Here is a 15,519-nt window from a genome sequence, read left to right on the forward strand (position 1 = left end):
TCTTAGATAAATTCAAAACCGTTATTTTACGCTACCTTTAAATTGTTGTACTTCATAAGAAACAGTAAAAATACCAAATGTCTGAGTAGAAAAAAAAACAAATATTCTCATCAAGAAGCTTGTTAGTTTAATTAAGACTTCAATTAGGAAACCTTGCAGTAAGATACAGCAGAGGCCACACTGCAAACAGCAAAGCTGAGGAGACACAGTGAGCCTGATACCTGAGTGCCCTCTCCAGCTCTGTAGCTCCTGCCCTGACCCATAGTCCTTAATTCTGTCCTTGCACCCGCTGTCGTTCCTAGCTGCACAAGTCCAGTCCTTGATGACCAGAGTCCAGCAGGTCTTCAAGGTCTCTTTAAATTATTAACAGCTGAAGACCTTTGGAAAGTATTACACTGGTCCAATTAAACTAATGGTCAGCTCAATTATGTCATTAAGAGCACAGGTGGAATGAGAGGCTGCAGATACTGTGGCCCTTCAGGACTGGGGCTGTGCACCACTTCCATTGGCCCATTTTCACTACCAGTCTCTACAGCCCATCACAGCTCTGTAGGGTTTGCAGGGAATTTCAGATCCTCAAGAACTCCTGCTGACCTAAATTAATTAATCAAACTAATGAACTAATCAAGAGCTTGAGTGCAATGAAAACTGGGAAAGACCCTGTGTCTGGCCAGGACCAGGAAAGAGGTTCACTACTATACAGTATACAGCAGTCCCTGTAGTAATCATCTGAACAGCGTGCATCTGAGGACAAGGTGCCGTCTGTCAGTGTGCACCTTAATCCATCATTTTGTCTGTTGCAGGTCTGTCAGCACCACTGGTTGTCTGTCCATTGCCTTGTGTCTGTCTGACCATCTGTTCAGAATTCTCTCTGCCCTGTGGGGAGGGGGCGCAGAGAGGGGACCCTAGTTTCCTGTATAACTGCCAGTGATGTGGTTTCTTAGAGCTCCCAGGAATGAAGCTGGATTCCTCTCTCACCCCAGGCATTCCCACACTGTAATTACAGCACAGACAGCCTGAGCTCACAGCCATGCAGGCAGCAGGAGAGTGTGTGTGTGGGTGTATGAACTAAAAGCTTTGTGCAATTACTGGAGTGCCTGCACATTCACTAGGACAGTGATTACAAAAGCAGTTAGTAATTCCCAGTGAATGAGTAGGAAAATATTCTTCAGAACACCTCCAAATCTGACATCGGAACTCTGAATCTGGGGCATACCATTCTTTCTTTTTAAAACTGACACTGAGCCATTCCATGTTCCCTTAATCTCAACACTGGGAAACGCACTGTAGTGGCACTGAGACGGCTCTCTACCACCGTCAGTGTCTCTGAACCTGGATGTGAAAGACTGAGAGTTGGACACTGTTCTGAATGTACTGTAGCAGACTTACTGACCTTTCCTGTTCACAGTGCGCTGAGAGAGACAGTCTTGTTTGTTGCAGCTGTTTCCACTGTGTACTAATTAGAGTGCTGGGAGGATGCAATTTACTGCAGTGTAAAAAAACAAAATGTTCTTCTAAAAAGCCTGTCTTCTCAGGATCCAAGAAATAGTTTACAGACCTTGGAATATCCCTTGATTTCCTGTCCTGGTTTGGGACTGTTGGTTGAGTTGTAAAAATCTAAATGCAGCAAAAAAAAAGAGATAAAACATTAAAGCATTATAAAGCACTGTGATTGAGGGGGAAGGTCTATTGGTTTTGTACTTCTTGCATTTGATCCTGTGCTCTGCAAAGGTAGGGCTGTAATAAAGTACAACATTTCAGTGACTAATCCCTTAGTTAGAGGTGGTACTTCCAATTTAAAAATGGTTCTAGTTAATGTGTAACCTTAGCTTGAGAACATTTTCCAGCTGATACCCTTTTTTTAACAAATGCCTGGATGAAATCGTTAGATCAATTCACTACTAATTACCTGAATGGCCGCTTCTTGTTTGTAACATTTCTTATGTTCTTATTTATAAAGCTCTAATTACTCCAACAATTAATTCAATTAAGGGTGCAATTAGAGCTCTAAGGCCCTGAGATAATCCATCTGAGGATCAGAGATCGCCTTCGGGAATCTCCGAGTCAGCTGCTGATGAACTCCTAGTGACGGACGACAGTGCAGTCAAAGTACAAGGTCATCTCAGAGGTGCTCAATCAGTGCCGAGCTGTCAGGTGGCCAGAGAAATGCTCAGATGTTCCGACAGTGCCTTCTAGTGCTCATTAGCACTGGAGGTGTTTTGTGAGAAGCTGTGCGGAACCTGATGACATGAAAAATGGCTCCACTAACCCTGGCTGACACATCGCAACCTGTCTGTTCACACCTCCCACCCAAACTCATCCTCAGAAGTGTGTGGCCTCGGCTGCCAGTTCAAGGTGAGTGACGGCTCCGTGCAAGAGCAGGAACTGTACAGGAGGCCTTTACAGCCAGCGTCCACTGTGAGATTTTGTTTCAAACAACTTTTTGTGGAAATTTTGAAGAGCTGATGGGCGGCATGATGGCGCAGGGGTTAATCATGGCTGCTTTGCAGTGCTGGGGCCCTGGGTTCAAGTCTGGACCTGGGGTGCTATCTGTGTGGAGCTTGTATGTTCTACCTGTGTTCATGTAGGTTTCCTCCTACAGTCCAAAAACATACTAGTAGGTTAATTGGCTCCTGGGAAAAATGACCCTGGTGTGAGTATGTCTGTATTGATGAGCCTTCAAGGGTGTATGCTGCCTTGTGCCCATTTGTTGCCGGGATAGGCTCCAGCCTATGGTTAGAAAATGGATGGATGGATGAACAGTTGATATTCAGTAACACAAAGAAGAAACTGGCTTTCTAAAACATCAATAATGCAATCAATAATATATTCCAGACTTTCTTTTTGTATCTGGACATAAACATTAATGGCACGCCAAACCTGCCAAGCAGTTCAGTAAAATCGTTTTCACATTGAGTTTCGAGAGGATTCATTTCCAAGCTATATTAAAAACCTCTACAGCCCAGTTACCAGTCACACAGGAACTGAAACCTATTGATGTGTTGTTCTTGAAAGTGTACATTCCAGCAGGCATGCCCTTGCTGAATGATTGCTGCTTCGGTTTTGAGTCACTGTTTAAAAACTCTTGCTGGACTTTTTTCCTACAACAGAGGCAATGTGGGCATTTTGGAGATAGAGGGGGTGGGTGTACACCCCTAAGTGCCCTCTCCTCTGTAGTGATTCCAGTGTTCAAAGTTCCCTTCCTTTGTTCCAGACAGTGTGAGAGGCCTGCTGAGCTGTCTGCCTAAGGGAGACGTCATCGTCTCACAGGGAGATGACAGCGAGGAAGGTTCTCTCTGGTCTCTCACAGTGAGACATGAACCACAGGGTGCAAGCGAAAACTACATGCAAGTATATTTGAAAGACTCTGACAATCTTAACCCAGTAGACTTCTTCAGAATGAACATGGAAACATGAACCAGAAAACACTAAAGGAAGCTATGGGGAAGTTCATTTAATATCAAGCACAGGAGGCACTTCTTTACTCAAAGAGTTGTGGGAGTGTGAAACAAGTTTTCCAGTCATGTTGTTGAACCTCGGTTCCTTTTAAGAAATGGCTGGATAAGGTCCTTGAATCACTTAACTGCTAATTTGCAACTGGGGAAGATGGGTCGAATGGCATCCTGTCTTTTTGTAACATTGCGTATGTTCTTATGTTCTCCCAGCCTCCTTCCCAGCAAGTCTGACCCTTAGCATTCTCCTACAGCCTTCTGCTTCCTCTGATGTCAGTCGCGGTATCCCGTGACTGCTTTTCAAATCGGAATGGCTTCATTCTCAGTAAACTTCATATCCTCCCATCATGCATTCAAAAAATATGCCTTAAAGCTGCTCAGTTTCGCTCATCCTGTGCAGCTGGCATACAGCTGTGAGCTCTACTCCTCATCACAGCTTGTGGCAGACAAGAAAGAAACTAGGGCACACGATGACTTCTGTTCCATTCACAGTCTTGAGGTCTCTGGAGACAATGGAATGTGAGAACACTCTCGTGGGGCCAGTCTCAGACAGTGCTGCTAGATGCTAGAGCCCAGGAGGATGAATCTTTTTACATTTCTCGACATCCTTGTCTTCTTCTCCAAACAGCTGCTGGAGAGGTATTTTTAAGCATATAAGAAGAGTTACAAATGAGAGGTGGCTGTTTGGCACATCTAGTCTGTTGAGTCATTAGTAGTTGATTAATCCAAGGATTCAAGTCGTTTCCTGAAAGAAGCCAGGGAAACAGCTTCAAGAACATGGTGTGGTAGTTTGTTGCCTACTCCCACAACCCTTTGTGTAAGGAAATGCCTCCCGTTCTTATTTTTAAATACACTTCCACACAGCTGCCATTTGTGTGATCTGGTTCATTACTGTGAAAAAGAGCACTGATTTTTCCCACGATGATGCGACCTTGACCAATCCTCTACTGAAGAATGCGGTCATTGTTTTGGAGTTACTGGTAGAATGTGCAGTAAAACTCCACTACATCTGTATCCGGACTTGCCTCACCGCAGCGGAGTGTATTATGATGATCCTCTTATTTACAGAAGAGCATACCGAAGGCTACAAAAGAGGCCAAACACTTCCACTCATCTTGCATAAGAATGAGAATTACATCCAGCGTTTTTTTTTAAAGATCCCAGGATACTGCCTGAAAATTTCCTACAGAATCCCACAAATTCCGTTGAGAAAATATTTCATACCTGATATAATCTCTGAATGCACCATCTTTAATTACCACTTGTATTCTTTCACTGCTGGTATTGAAGAAGGTTTCTCAGTTGATTGCGTTTTTAAATGATTTATGGTATTAAAATGACTCCCTCCCACCATTCTTCTGACTGTCCAGTTTGTAAGCCTCCGTCTTAATCCCCAATGTTCAGCATGTTACTGGGACACCACTTGGTTCTGCTGAACTTCAGATGTTTAAACTCCAAGCACTCCTTGACAGTATTTCCTTACAAAGAATTTCACAGCTTAAAACCTCTCCACAAGTGACAGGAAGTGGAAAGACATACAGGGGACCTCCAGAAGTACTGGGACAGCAAACTCAAAAAAGCTATTTTTGCCTTGTAGTCAAGCAAAGCAATTTGTGATCGAGTTAATGAGACAAATATGAATGATACTGTATATACAATGTACATACGTTTAGAGTAATTCAATACTTATATTTGATCATCCAACCATTTTCTAATCTTCTAATTTTTCTAATTAATAGCCCCTGCTATCCCATCAAGCAATGGGTCCACCTTGGATAGCTCACAAGTCCATCACAGGGCACATATAGACACACACACACACACTCTCACCACAGCCAATTTTCCCAGAAAACAATGAATCTACTGGAATGTGTTTGGACTGTGCGAGGAAACTGGTGAACCCAGAGGAAAACCACACACAGAGGGTGAACATCCAAATCCCACACAGATAGCACCATGGGAATTGAACCTGGGGCCCCAGCACTGTATAGCAGCAATGCCTACCATCACGTCAACACGCTGCCTTTATAGTTGAGTATTGGGACATATTAACTTCAAGTAATTTCTGAGTGTAAAAGTAAGTTTTTGGTTGCAACGCCCTTTGAGGCAATAACTGAATGAAACCTACAACCCAATGAGCTCACGCTCACAACCAAACTCTTTGTGTAATCATTTGCCATACTTCGACGCAGACAATTTGAGTTTAACTGCAAAACAGTTTTGACTCGGCTGTGCCAACCGTTTTGGAGGGCACAGCATGGAAAGGTATGATTAAATTTTAGAGAGAAATGTCAAAACACACTGCCTGGACCTAGAGGCCTTTTCTAAAGGTTAGACGTCCTGAAAAACAGGTCCCTTGTGCAGAGTAGGTGAAGGGGGCAGATATCACAGACCCTCCTAAATAGACCAGAAATGGGGGTGTTGAGAGGGAGTTCACACAGGGCTGTGAAATGGCTGTGTTAACCTGCGGTAAAGTAAAAGACACCGATCTCTTTAAGTCCTGTAGCTCAATAGGGTGGGGGTGAGATGTAGCCTCTCTCAACAGGGGACACCACCACAAGATACAACAGTACGTACTCCCCTCATTCATGTCTTCCCAGGGTCTTTGAGATTCAGAGTTACCTGCCTAGTCCCAGGCTTTGTTGTGTACATAGAGTGGGGGTTGGATGTGTAAAGGTTATGGCATCCTCACGACAGGAAACGCCACCTCTAGATAAACTACAGTAACTCCATAAACTCCTTGGGTCTTAAAGGTCCAGGGCTGAGGTACCTCTTTTCCTCCCCATTGTCACTGCCTCAGGATCAGAGGGAAAGGAGCCCTGTTATCAAACATCCCCCTCCCCTTGGCTCTCTCTCCAGCCCCTCTTCTCGGGCAGCCTGAATAGCAGAGGGCCTGCATTTCCCCTGAGGGGTTTTATGAGCAGTGGGCCTGGCTGACAGGATGTGCCGCCCATGGAGAGATCAAAGCGCCCAGGATCAACGCTGGCGTTACTGTGACCTTTTAAACCCTAAGGGACTGAGGGGGGGGGGGGGGCGTGAGGGCAGAGAAGAGAAAGATGCAATAACTCCCTCCTCCTGTTGGGCCAGCGTGATGTTAGCACAGTTTTCCAAAAGAAAACAGCATCAAATCCCCACATTTAGCTCCAACTAGCTAGGAGACTATTGGGGAACATGGTTTAGAAACTGTTCAAGCAGGGAGCTGTGCCAGCATGCAGAGACTGCAATGAAACAGGTCAAGGTTTATTCCATTCCAGAAAGGAAAAGAAAAGAGACACAACGTGCTGGCTGAAAAAGGCTCCACAGCCGAAACATTACTTCTTCTGTTCTTTCAGCAAAGAATAAGCTTTCACCCATTTTAGAAACATGGATTTGCAATACAGAAATGTAAAAAGTCATATTATTGGCAAATTATTGCAAGGAACTCAAGAGTGAGCGTTCACTAGACTATTAGAGTAATGCTGGAAATGCTGTGCTAATTGTTAACATTGTAATTCATCGGTCAAGTCAATAAAGCTCCTTGAATCTGGATTTGACAAAAGGGTTTAAGGGGGGAGAGGTCAGAAAAGGAACAATGCAAAAAAGACCAGGAACGGGGAAGAGAGTGTGAAACTGTTGTGACTTGCTGCTGTCTAGTGTCTAGAACTGTAGAAAATACACAGATTTTGATCCAGATGTTGGTCCTGCACAGAGGGGGTGCGGAAGTGGGCAAGATGTGCCGCCCCTTTGGGCACAACACACACACACACACCGCCGCCTGTGGCACAGCTGTAGGGCTCCAGGGCCACGCGCACAGCCGCCGCCGGGCCACAGGCAGCCAGGACGCAACACAGGACTCAGCTGGCATGACGACCGCTGCCCCTCTGTCCCAGCAGCCCCTACAGCAGGGATGCTAGAGGTGGAGGGGAGGGGGGCGGCTGAGCTGAGAGGAGCAGAGAGACCGCAGTCAAATCACAACCAGCTGCTGCCGACACGCACACACACACAAACACACACAGGCAGGCGCAAGAACTTTGCGCTGTGTCCCTACCACAGACATGTGGAGTCCCATTGCATTTAAACACAAAGCTAATAAAATTGTGACACAACACCAAGCAACAAAATGGAGCAAGTGTGCTATGCCTAAAGTGCACAAGGCTTGTGAGGCCGTGTGATTTTGACGTGGCAAGGCTTTAGAGTATGGACGAAAAGGCGGCACAGAGAAATGCTTTTTTTAAGCTAAAAACCAGTCACAACTCCTTCAGAAACACCACACAACATGACGAAACAACAGGCATTAAAAACATACAGAAGAATAAAAGTTTACATAAATGTATCTGGGCATAAACATATCTGTTCCTTCTGAAGTAAATCTTTGTCAGATCTCAGGTTCTTCACAGAGCCTTACAGAATTCTCACTGGACTCTTCTCTACATGGAGATCTGCTCTTTGCTGTTTGTGGACTCTTAAGTTTCATTACGAACCATTATGAATAACTGGGTGCCTGTAATGTCATTTAAACAAATCAGTGTGAATTCAATTCAAGTTTTATTATCCCCTGGGGAAAATTTGTTTTACGACAGAGTCCAACTCAACAACACAACAAAGACAGACAACACCAATAAAGTATACAGTACAACAGCGTTTTAGGAGATAAGGGGGTTATTTCACATTGAGAGTGAGATTGCAGAGGGGATGAGAAATTTCCTGAGTCTATTTCCATTACTATTTCCTGGGGCCACAGAGGCGTCTCCCAGATGGGAGCAGTGTAAATTCACAAAGGAGGGCTGAGTCACACACTCTGTAATGCTCTTAGCTTTCTTTAGAATCCTTTGTTTACAGAGGGAGTTAAGGTGGATTTGCCCCGATGATTAAAAAGATAATGCATGTTGTTACATTATCTTTTGTAGCATTTATGAAGGAATTATAATGGTATTTTTTTCATCCTTGTTAAAGTCAAGTGTCACCAAACAATTTGAAAAAGACTCTTTCAGGGAGTTTTGAAAGACTTTTGGGAAAAAATGCACCGATTAAAAAAAACAAAGATCCAAACAGAAAATACAAAATTGCTTCTATAGAATATAGTAGAAAATATTTATTTCTGTATTTTCAGTGTCTTAAGAGAACAATTACAAACACCACAACAACAGTCAAACAAAACAGTGTTTATAGCAAACAATCTTGTTTAATATAAGGCTCTTCCACCTGAGCTTAAGGCATCCTCTAAATGGCTGTACTCTGGGTAATTGGATCCCTTATGTATGTTTTTTTTTTGCAAATATATACAGACAGCAGAGGCCTGGAAATGCACAGAACTGCTTGCTCCAGCAGATTGCACCAGTCGGCTAAACCAAGGAAAAAAAAAAGTTCATGAGCCCCCAAGGAATCCTGCCAACATTATTGCACAGTTCATTCCAAACTGTCTCTTCCTAACTAAATACACACAGACTGCCAGCTACAAAGCTAAGAAAGGGAGGAGAGAGTCACAGGTCAGTAGTTAAGACAATAGAGAGTCAGAGGTCAGTAGTTAAGACAGGAGAGAGTCAGAGGTCAGTAGAGGTCTCCTAAGCTGAGGGGCAGCTTCACTCAACACCTCTACATTAGCAACTGGAAACATAACCCACTTCACTACCAAATTACTACATTCATATCAAACCACTTCAGAAATGGAGGAACAGCAAAAATACAGCTACCAAGCTTTCTGCCATACCTGCTTAGGAACTGAAAACAGAAGAATGAAGGTGCAAAAGATGTCCACATCAAGACAAATGTTGGTGTGCACAATCGCCCTAACATTTTACATTATGGATGTGGCTAAACCAGTTACACTGAAACGCTTTGCGGTGGAGTGCTGGTAGAGGCGCGACAATTCGTGTGTGTGAAGACAGAGGGTTTTTTTCAGCAGGCCAACAATCAAACAGATCAAACAGTTCGAAGCGCACAGAAAGGAATAGTTGAAGAATGTTGTTTCCGAAGCTGTGATTTGAACCTTCTGGAAATGTACTGCGTTAAACCTGTTAAGTCACTTAGTGATACCTGCATTACCAGCACTAAATAAGGAGGTCCCAAGGAAGCCTCCGACTGTCAAGTATTCCACATACGACGTGTGGCAGAGGAAGGCAGCACAAAGACTGCGGAGTGGCAAGGAAATGTAGGCGTCAGGCTGAGAAAGTCAAGGCCCAGGAGCAACTCCTCTTTCACAGGCCTCTGATCACCCTACCCAGCAAACTGCCCCCTGCAGTTCAGTCTTTCACAGAGAAATCTGTCAGCCACAGATGAGTCTGGGATTCTTTGCTCCAATGAGATAAGGAGACTAGGGGTTTATAGCTGTGATTTTGAATTCCTTTCTGTGACTTGAGCCTTGATCCACTCCACCTCCCTTCACACACAGCACACACACACGTACATGCAACATTCAAAGCCAGTTGACAATTAAACTGAAGGCAATTCAGGTGGATCCGAAACAGAAAAAGGAAAAGAAGATGAAAGCAGTTTACTGCTTAACAAGTGCAAAGAGGAAGTGGAGAAGAATGGTTGTTCGGGGGGGGGTTAAACTTCAGAATGGCCAACATAAAAGACTTCATTCCATGCAAATTTACTGAGATACAAACATCTCTTCTTATTAGTTTGCACCTGTAACTGATGGGATTTCCACACTGTGAGTTTATATTGTTTAAAATAGATTCCTAATCCAGCACCTTCTAATCACAAAAGGCAGAAAAAACGTCTGCAATTGCCCATCACCACGGATTACGTCAAATCTTTTTTTTTATATTAAAGGAAAAGAGGGCACTATTTTTTTTATGAACAATAAACGCGTAGCTGTCAAACAATGTCATGGCGCTAGCTTTTGGGACGGGCTTAAAGAAGAGGAAGTTGAAAATGTACGTTTTGTTTTCTTTGACAATGCAGAACTTCGTTTTAGGGAAAATGTGACTTGAAAAAGAATAGCTTGGTTCTGGCAGTGCTAAACTGGAATGTCCCAGTGTGCAGATGTGGCAGTACACTACAATTCAGCGCCACGTTACAAGTCAGCAGATGCCTTTTGCATACAACGCTGTCAGCGTACCACGAGATTGCTTAGTTATGACAATAGAGGGTCACAGGTCAGCAGTAAAGTCAGGAGAGAGTCACGGGCCATTAAGTTAAGAAGGGTATATTACACAGGGGTCACAACTGCAGAGTTCAACAGAACAGATCCGAATAGATCACTCTTCAGACTCCGAAACTGGCACCATGTGATGATTTGTGGCCAATGAACAAATTTACTGCTGAGACTTTGAAAATGACATCTCTGTGCATTCCCCAGCTGCTACTGTTTAGGAACAAGTTTCTGTTTGTACGAGTCTGGATCATGCCAGGCAGTATGACAGACTCTTGTTCCATGTTCTCCTTGCCTCCATTTCTCTGTGACAATCCCTCAGCTGGTCAGCAGGCCTACAGTGTTATAACAGTGCAATACAGTCTTTGCAGGTACAGTGTCTTTTCATTTCCATCTTATGTCCATTGTTTTAATTATTTCAGTGCAGCAGTGATTCACTGCAAGGAGTGTACAGGCAACTATAAATTCCCCAGTTAACAAAAAGAATGGAAATCCTGCATCCCTCTCTACTGTGTTGCTGCCCTTGGCTGTACTTGACAGTACAAGCTCTCTCTCTCTCCCTCAGTCAAGACATAGATCTGTCAGCTTGCAGACTAAAATTACAAAGCACCACAACCAGTTCGGAATGTGTAACTATGATTTTTAACCCCAGATAACTTTTCAGATTTACGCTGTGATGCAAACTGTGCTTTGCACTGTCAGAAAAAGACACAGACACACTTAAATAACATCTCATTCTTGACCAGCATGCCAGGAAGCCCCTAGTTGGAACCGGGAACTGACTGAGCAATGAAACACACTTCCTACACATGCAGACAGAAAGCCTCCTTCTGGTGTCCTGGAGGAATGGCAGTCAAACCACCTCCAACTCAATTTGCTCCTTTGATGTCACAGCAAAGGGGATTATTGCTTGCATTGAAAGCAAGTAGCACTAGCAATTGTCTCAGTGTATTGCAGATGTTACTAACCTAAAATCCCTTGCATTGGAACTGTTTATCAGTGCAAAAAAAAACAGCTTTTATAAACAAAAGCAAACAAAACATCTCACAACCTAATGTAAAAGTAAGTGGAGAAGACTTTAAGGCTGCAATACCCCACACAGAGAATGTCCCCTTACCCTAGGCACCTCGAGAGCAGGGATGCTCCAGATCTGACTCCATCTTCCACTCCATTTTAATACAAGCAACATTCTAGTTGTTACATTGAGGTTATAACCTGTTGTGCAATGAAGGAGCTGGCTGGAGCAGTGATACTGATCGCATGACCACAGTCTGAATAGCCATGCTCTTAGCAACTGATTTGTTCTGTATAGTAAGTGATATAAAGTGCACAATTTTAGTGCTCTGCGACTCCAGAGAAAGAGCAACCCAACACGCATATCGATAGAAAAGAAGGACAGCCTGCACTGAAAAATAAGTGGTTCACTCATCATTGAGGGGCAGCGCTGTGTAGACACCACCAGGGGGCAGTGTGGACACACAGAGTCCTTTCTGGAGCTGCTCCTCTTCTGTGGTTTTTCAAGCCTGATGCAGCTTAGGCGTTAGGCACAAGACAAAGAGCAGTGCAGCATTCCTGGGCTAAAACCCTCAAACCGTCAATCCATCTAAAAGCAGGTGAAGTGAACACTACCGGGACCTGTCAAGTTCATCTTGCTCCTAACCAGCTCCGCTATATATACTGCTGTCCACACAGTCAGTGGGCCTTTGTGTAGACTTTGTAGACTCTGTACTCTGCAATGTAGCAGAGCCTCAGCCTTATCCAGCAGAGGCAGGGAGCACACACCCACATGGCAGATCCTGTTCCGGAGACAGTCTCAACAATGAGCCATCTTCTGAATGCCATGAGTATCTTTGGAATTTTTGTTTTGGGAAAAAAGGCAAATCAAACAACTTCAAAATAAATAAGACGTTTGTTTTCCTCTTCCTCATGTGGAAATGAAGGCAGCTTTGGAAAACCATCCCACTGCCCCCTCACCCCAGTGACAGGAGGGTTACAGTTCGTGTGGATGGGGGCCGCTGCAAAGCCAGCCTTGCAGTGGGCGGGGGGCAAGGCTGTTTCTGTGGTTTCACGTTTGGGTGTTGCGTTTCTGTTCCCAACCCAAGACTGACTTGTCCGTCTTCCTTCTTGTGTCGCCATTCATCGTCTCCACCCGTCTTCACCCTTGCCGGCTAGTCCCAGGTGTCACCCCGTTATCTACTTCCCAGCAGCCTCCTGGGGGTTGTACTCGGTCTCCCCCGCCGACACCTGGGAGATCCGGCGAGTGGAGCCCCACAGCCGGCGAGAGAACTGCCCTGACCGCACCTGAAGGCGTGAGGGAGAGAGAGGACAGAGGCAGGGGGGAAGGAGACAGAGAGGCCAGAGAGCGAGAGCAAGGATACCATGAGATTTCAAAGGACAGGGAGACAGAGAAAGAGAGAATGCAGAGATGCGTTATTTCAAAGAATTCATGTATGAAAACAACCTGTGGCAACAGAAATTTACCATTCAAATTCAACGAGCTTGATTGACATGATCGATGAATGCCAACACTAGTCGTGCACCATCTTAATTTTTCTAAGCTACTTCTCTTGAGAGGTTTTCTAAACCAGCCTCATTCTGAGTATTCCTAATCCTCCATTTTCCTCCTCACCTCAGCGGGCTGTCCCGCGCCCACTACAATGAGTTTGCCATCTTCCAGGCCCGCCAGGATGTGGCTGCTCTCCTTGGTCACCGAGATGCTTCGGACTGGTAGCTTCAGTGCCAGGGGAGAGACGGCGAGCTGCAGGCTGTACGCACACAATATAGAGCACAAGGGTCCAGAGGTCAGACATGCTGCGGCGTGTTTCACCTCAAGCCTGCGTCAAGAGGTCATGATGTTTGCGCTTTGTCGCTGCAAATATTTCTCTGCTAAAGGCCTGAAGCTCTTTATGTTGCCTATGAACAGAAGCGGCATGCTTCATCTTCTCCATAACACAAGATCAGTAAAGTTACAGCTTCCCAACAGACCGGACTTCCCATGTAGGCCTCTAGTCCCAGAGTTATGCTCACTGTCTCAAAGTACACCCTCTGCTTGATCGTGGGTGGTTCAGTGTGAACACGTGCCAGGAAGCCAGTGCTGGATGCCCACCTGTACAGCTCCCGAATGTGTAGATTGCCTTCTGCAGTGCCCAGGATGGCAAAGTCTGGCACCAAGTACAGGGCCGTCACCCGCTCCTCCAGTGTCACTGATGCCAGCTGCTTCCCGTTAATTGAGTATAGGTGGAGGGTGTACTTATCCTGGAAGGGGTTCAGGAGAGAAAGAGAAGGTGTGTAGGAGGTGGGGAGAGTATGTAAAGAATGTGTGAGAAAGAAGGAAGAGATGATGAAGACATGTATGACAAGTCATTACATCCTTATTTGTAAATCTGTGCACTTTATGTACAGGTTATGCACAGTAATAGTGCACTTTACGCACAAGTTCAGGTTTTCCTACTTATTCACACCCTTGATACAATGAAACTCAAAGCTGGTTTGAGCAAATAAAAAATCTAAGTGTGCTCTCAGTATTTGTTGGGTTACCAAATGATATTGTGTAAGAATACACATCTAGATGCTTCAAAAACAAATCTGTCCATATTTATTGAAAACAAATTCTAAATACATAATGTTCATGATCATTCGCATCATGTCAATCACTATTTTATTATTCCTACTTTGGATTAGAGAAGGTGCTTCCTGTAGCTCAGTAATAAATTCAGGCACTTCTCTCTAAGGACTTTTGACCAACTTCTCACCAGATCAACTATAAGCTCCTTCGGGTTATGGGACTTGTTCCTCTGGTCTGTTTTCTTTAGCTCATACCATACGTGTTCTTTTTGTAACTGTAACTATTATTCCGACAGTTGAATGTGGAGGTGTATTTCAGGTACTTAATCTGCTTTCATAGCCAGAAAGTTCACATATAACCATGCTTGAGCTTCTTGCAGGAGAACTGGGTTTTCAGATAAAATATCCAGATAAAATAACCATCTGATCTTCAATTCTAACAGGACCAAAGAATGAAAAACCTCCATACCTCATAGAAGAAGGGCTTCCCCCCCCCAATATGAGCTGCAAAATTCTTTGTTAATCACACTGCTGGTAAGGCCATTTTTAAAAACTAAATTAGTGCCACCATGTAGTCCTATTAGACTCAGGAAGTCTGTTAGAAGCTGTTAACCAAACTTGTGTCTTTGTCTGTTGCTATGGAACTCTGCTGCAGACCCCAGATTCATGAGGTTACCTCAAATGTTATCTTGAAGGCATTGTGTCCTGATGAAACTCTTGTTTTTTAAAGGTTCCATTTGTTTTTATAGCCTGATGATATAAATTATTCTCCCATTCACTTTTCTGACCTCATGTTCTTACATCCTCTTCCTGGATCGCTAGCGACTATCACATTAGTTATGTTAGACAACAAAGTCAAAACTGAGATGTCATGTGGTTTTTCACAGCCACCACTGGAGTTGTTGGGGTCAATAATCTTTTACGTTAAATCTTCTGACAATTCTCTGACTTTTCCAATGTTTAAATGGTTCTGGGTCCTATGATTCTCTTTCCAGTCTCCTTTAATACTGAGTGGAAATCAAAGGGACTTTCCAGAAGCTTTTACTTTACTTTCTGTGAAACTACCAGATGATTAAAAAAATCTTTAGAACTCATACACAACATATAAAAGCATTAAATGTACACCGTATTTAACATATCTACAAGGTGTGAATAAATCAGAACATTAGTGACTTAGAAAAAAGGCACATATTGGGGACATTTTTGTTTTATGCAGTAAGTTCTCTTTTTTTTAATACTTTTTAGGCTGCAAATACTAACATTGGAACGTTTCTTGCTAAAAGCAACTATCAGAATCATTCCATCAAGGGTATGAATACATTTGTAGGCTACTGTAGATTATAAATGGTAACACACAGCGAAAGAAGTATAAATATGTAGACATTACAGGAAATTAAGTGTTTGTACTTCCTCATTCACAATCAC

The 15,519-nt window shown here is 43.9% G+C and overlaps 1 protein-coding gene and 1 pseudogene across 2 annotated transcripts in view; one reads left to right on the forward strand and one right to left on the reverse strand.

The window, feature by feature from the left end:
• Window positions 1-8,508: 8,508 nt before the first annotated feature.
• Window positions 8,509-15,519, reverse strand: part of nbeal2 (neurobeachin-like 2) — a 96,709-nt gene continuing 89,698 nt past the window's right edge. For both annotated transcript variants that reach the window (XM_088929531.1, XM_088929530.1), the window contains 3 exons: window positions 13,637-13,785; window positions 13,160-13,295; window positions 8,509-12,831 (listed from right to left, as the gene is read on the reverse strand). In XM_088929531.1, the coding sequence (XP_088785657.1) occupies window positions 12,724-12,831; window positions 13,160-13,295; window positions 13,637-13,785 (393 nt within the window). In that variant the 3' untranslated portion in view covers window positions 8,509-12,723. The remainder of the gene's footprint in view (window positions 12,832-13,159; window positions 13,296-13,636; window positions 13,786-15,519) is intronic.
• Window positions 9,095-9,707, forward strand: LOC148822802 (insulin-like growth factor 2 pseudogene; annotated as a pseudogene).

Source organism: Atractosteus spatula, chromosome 12, assembly GCF_055471065.1.
Source record: "Atractosteus spatula isolate fAtrSpa1 chromosome 12, fAtrSpa1.hap1, whole genome shotgun sequence".
Lineage (NCBI taxonomy): Eukaryota > Metazoa > Chordata > Actinopteri > Semionotiformes > Lepisosteidae > Atractosteus > Atractosteus spatula.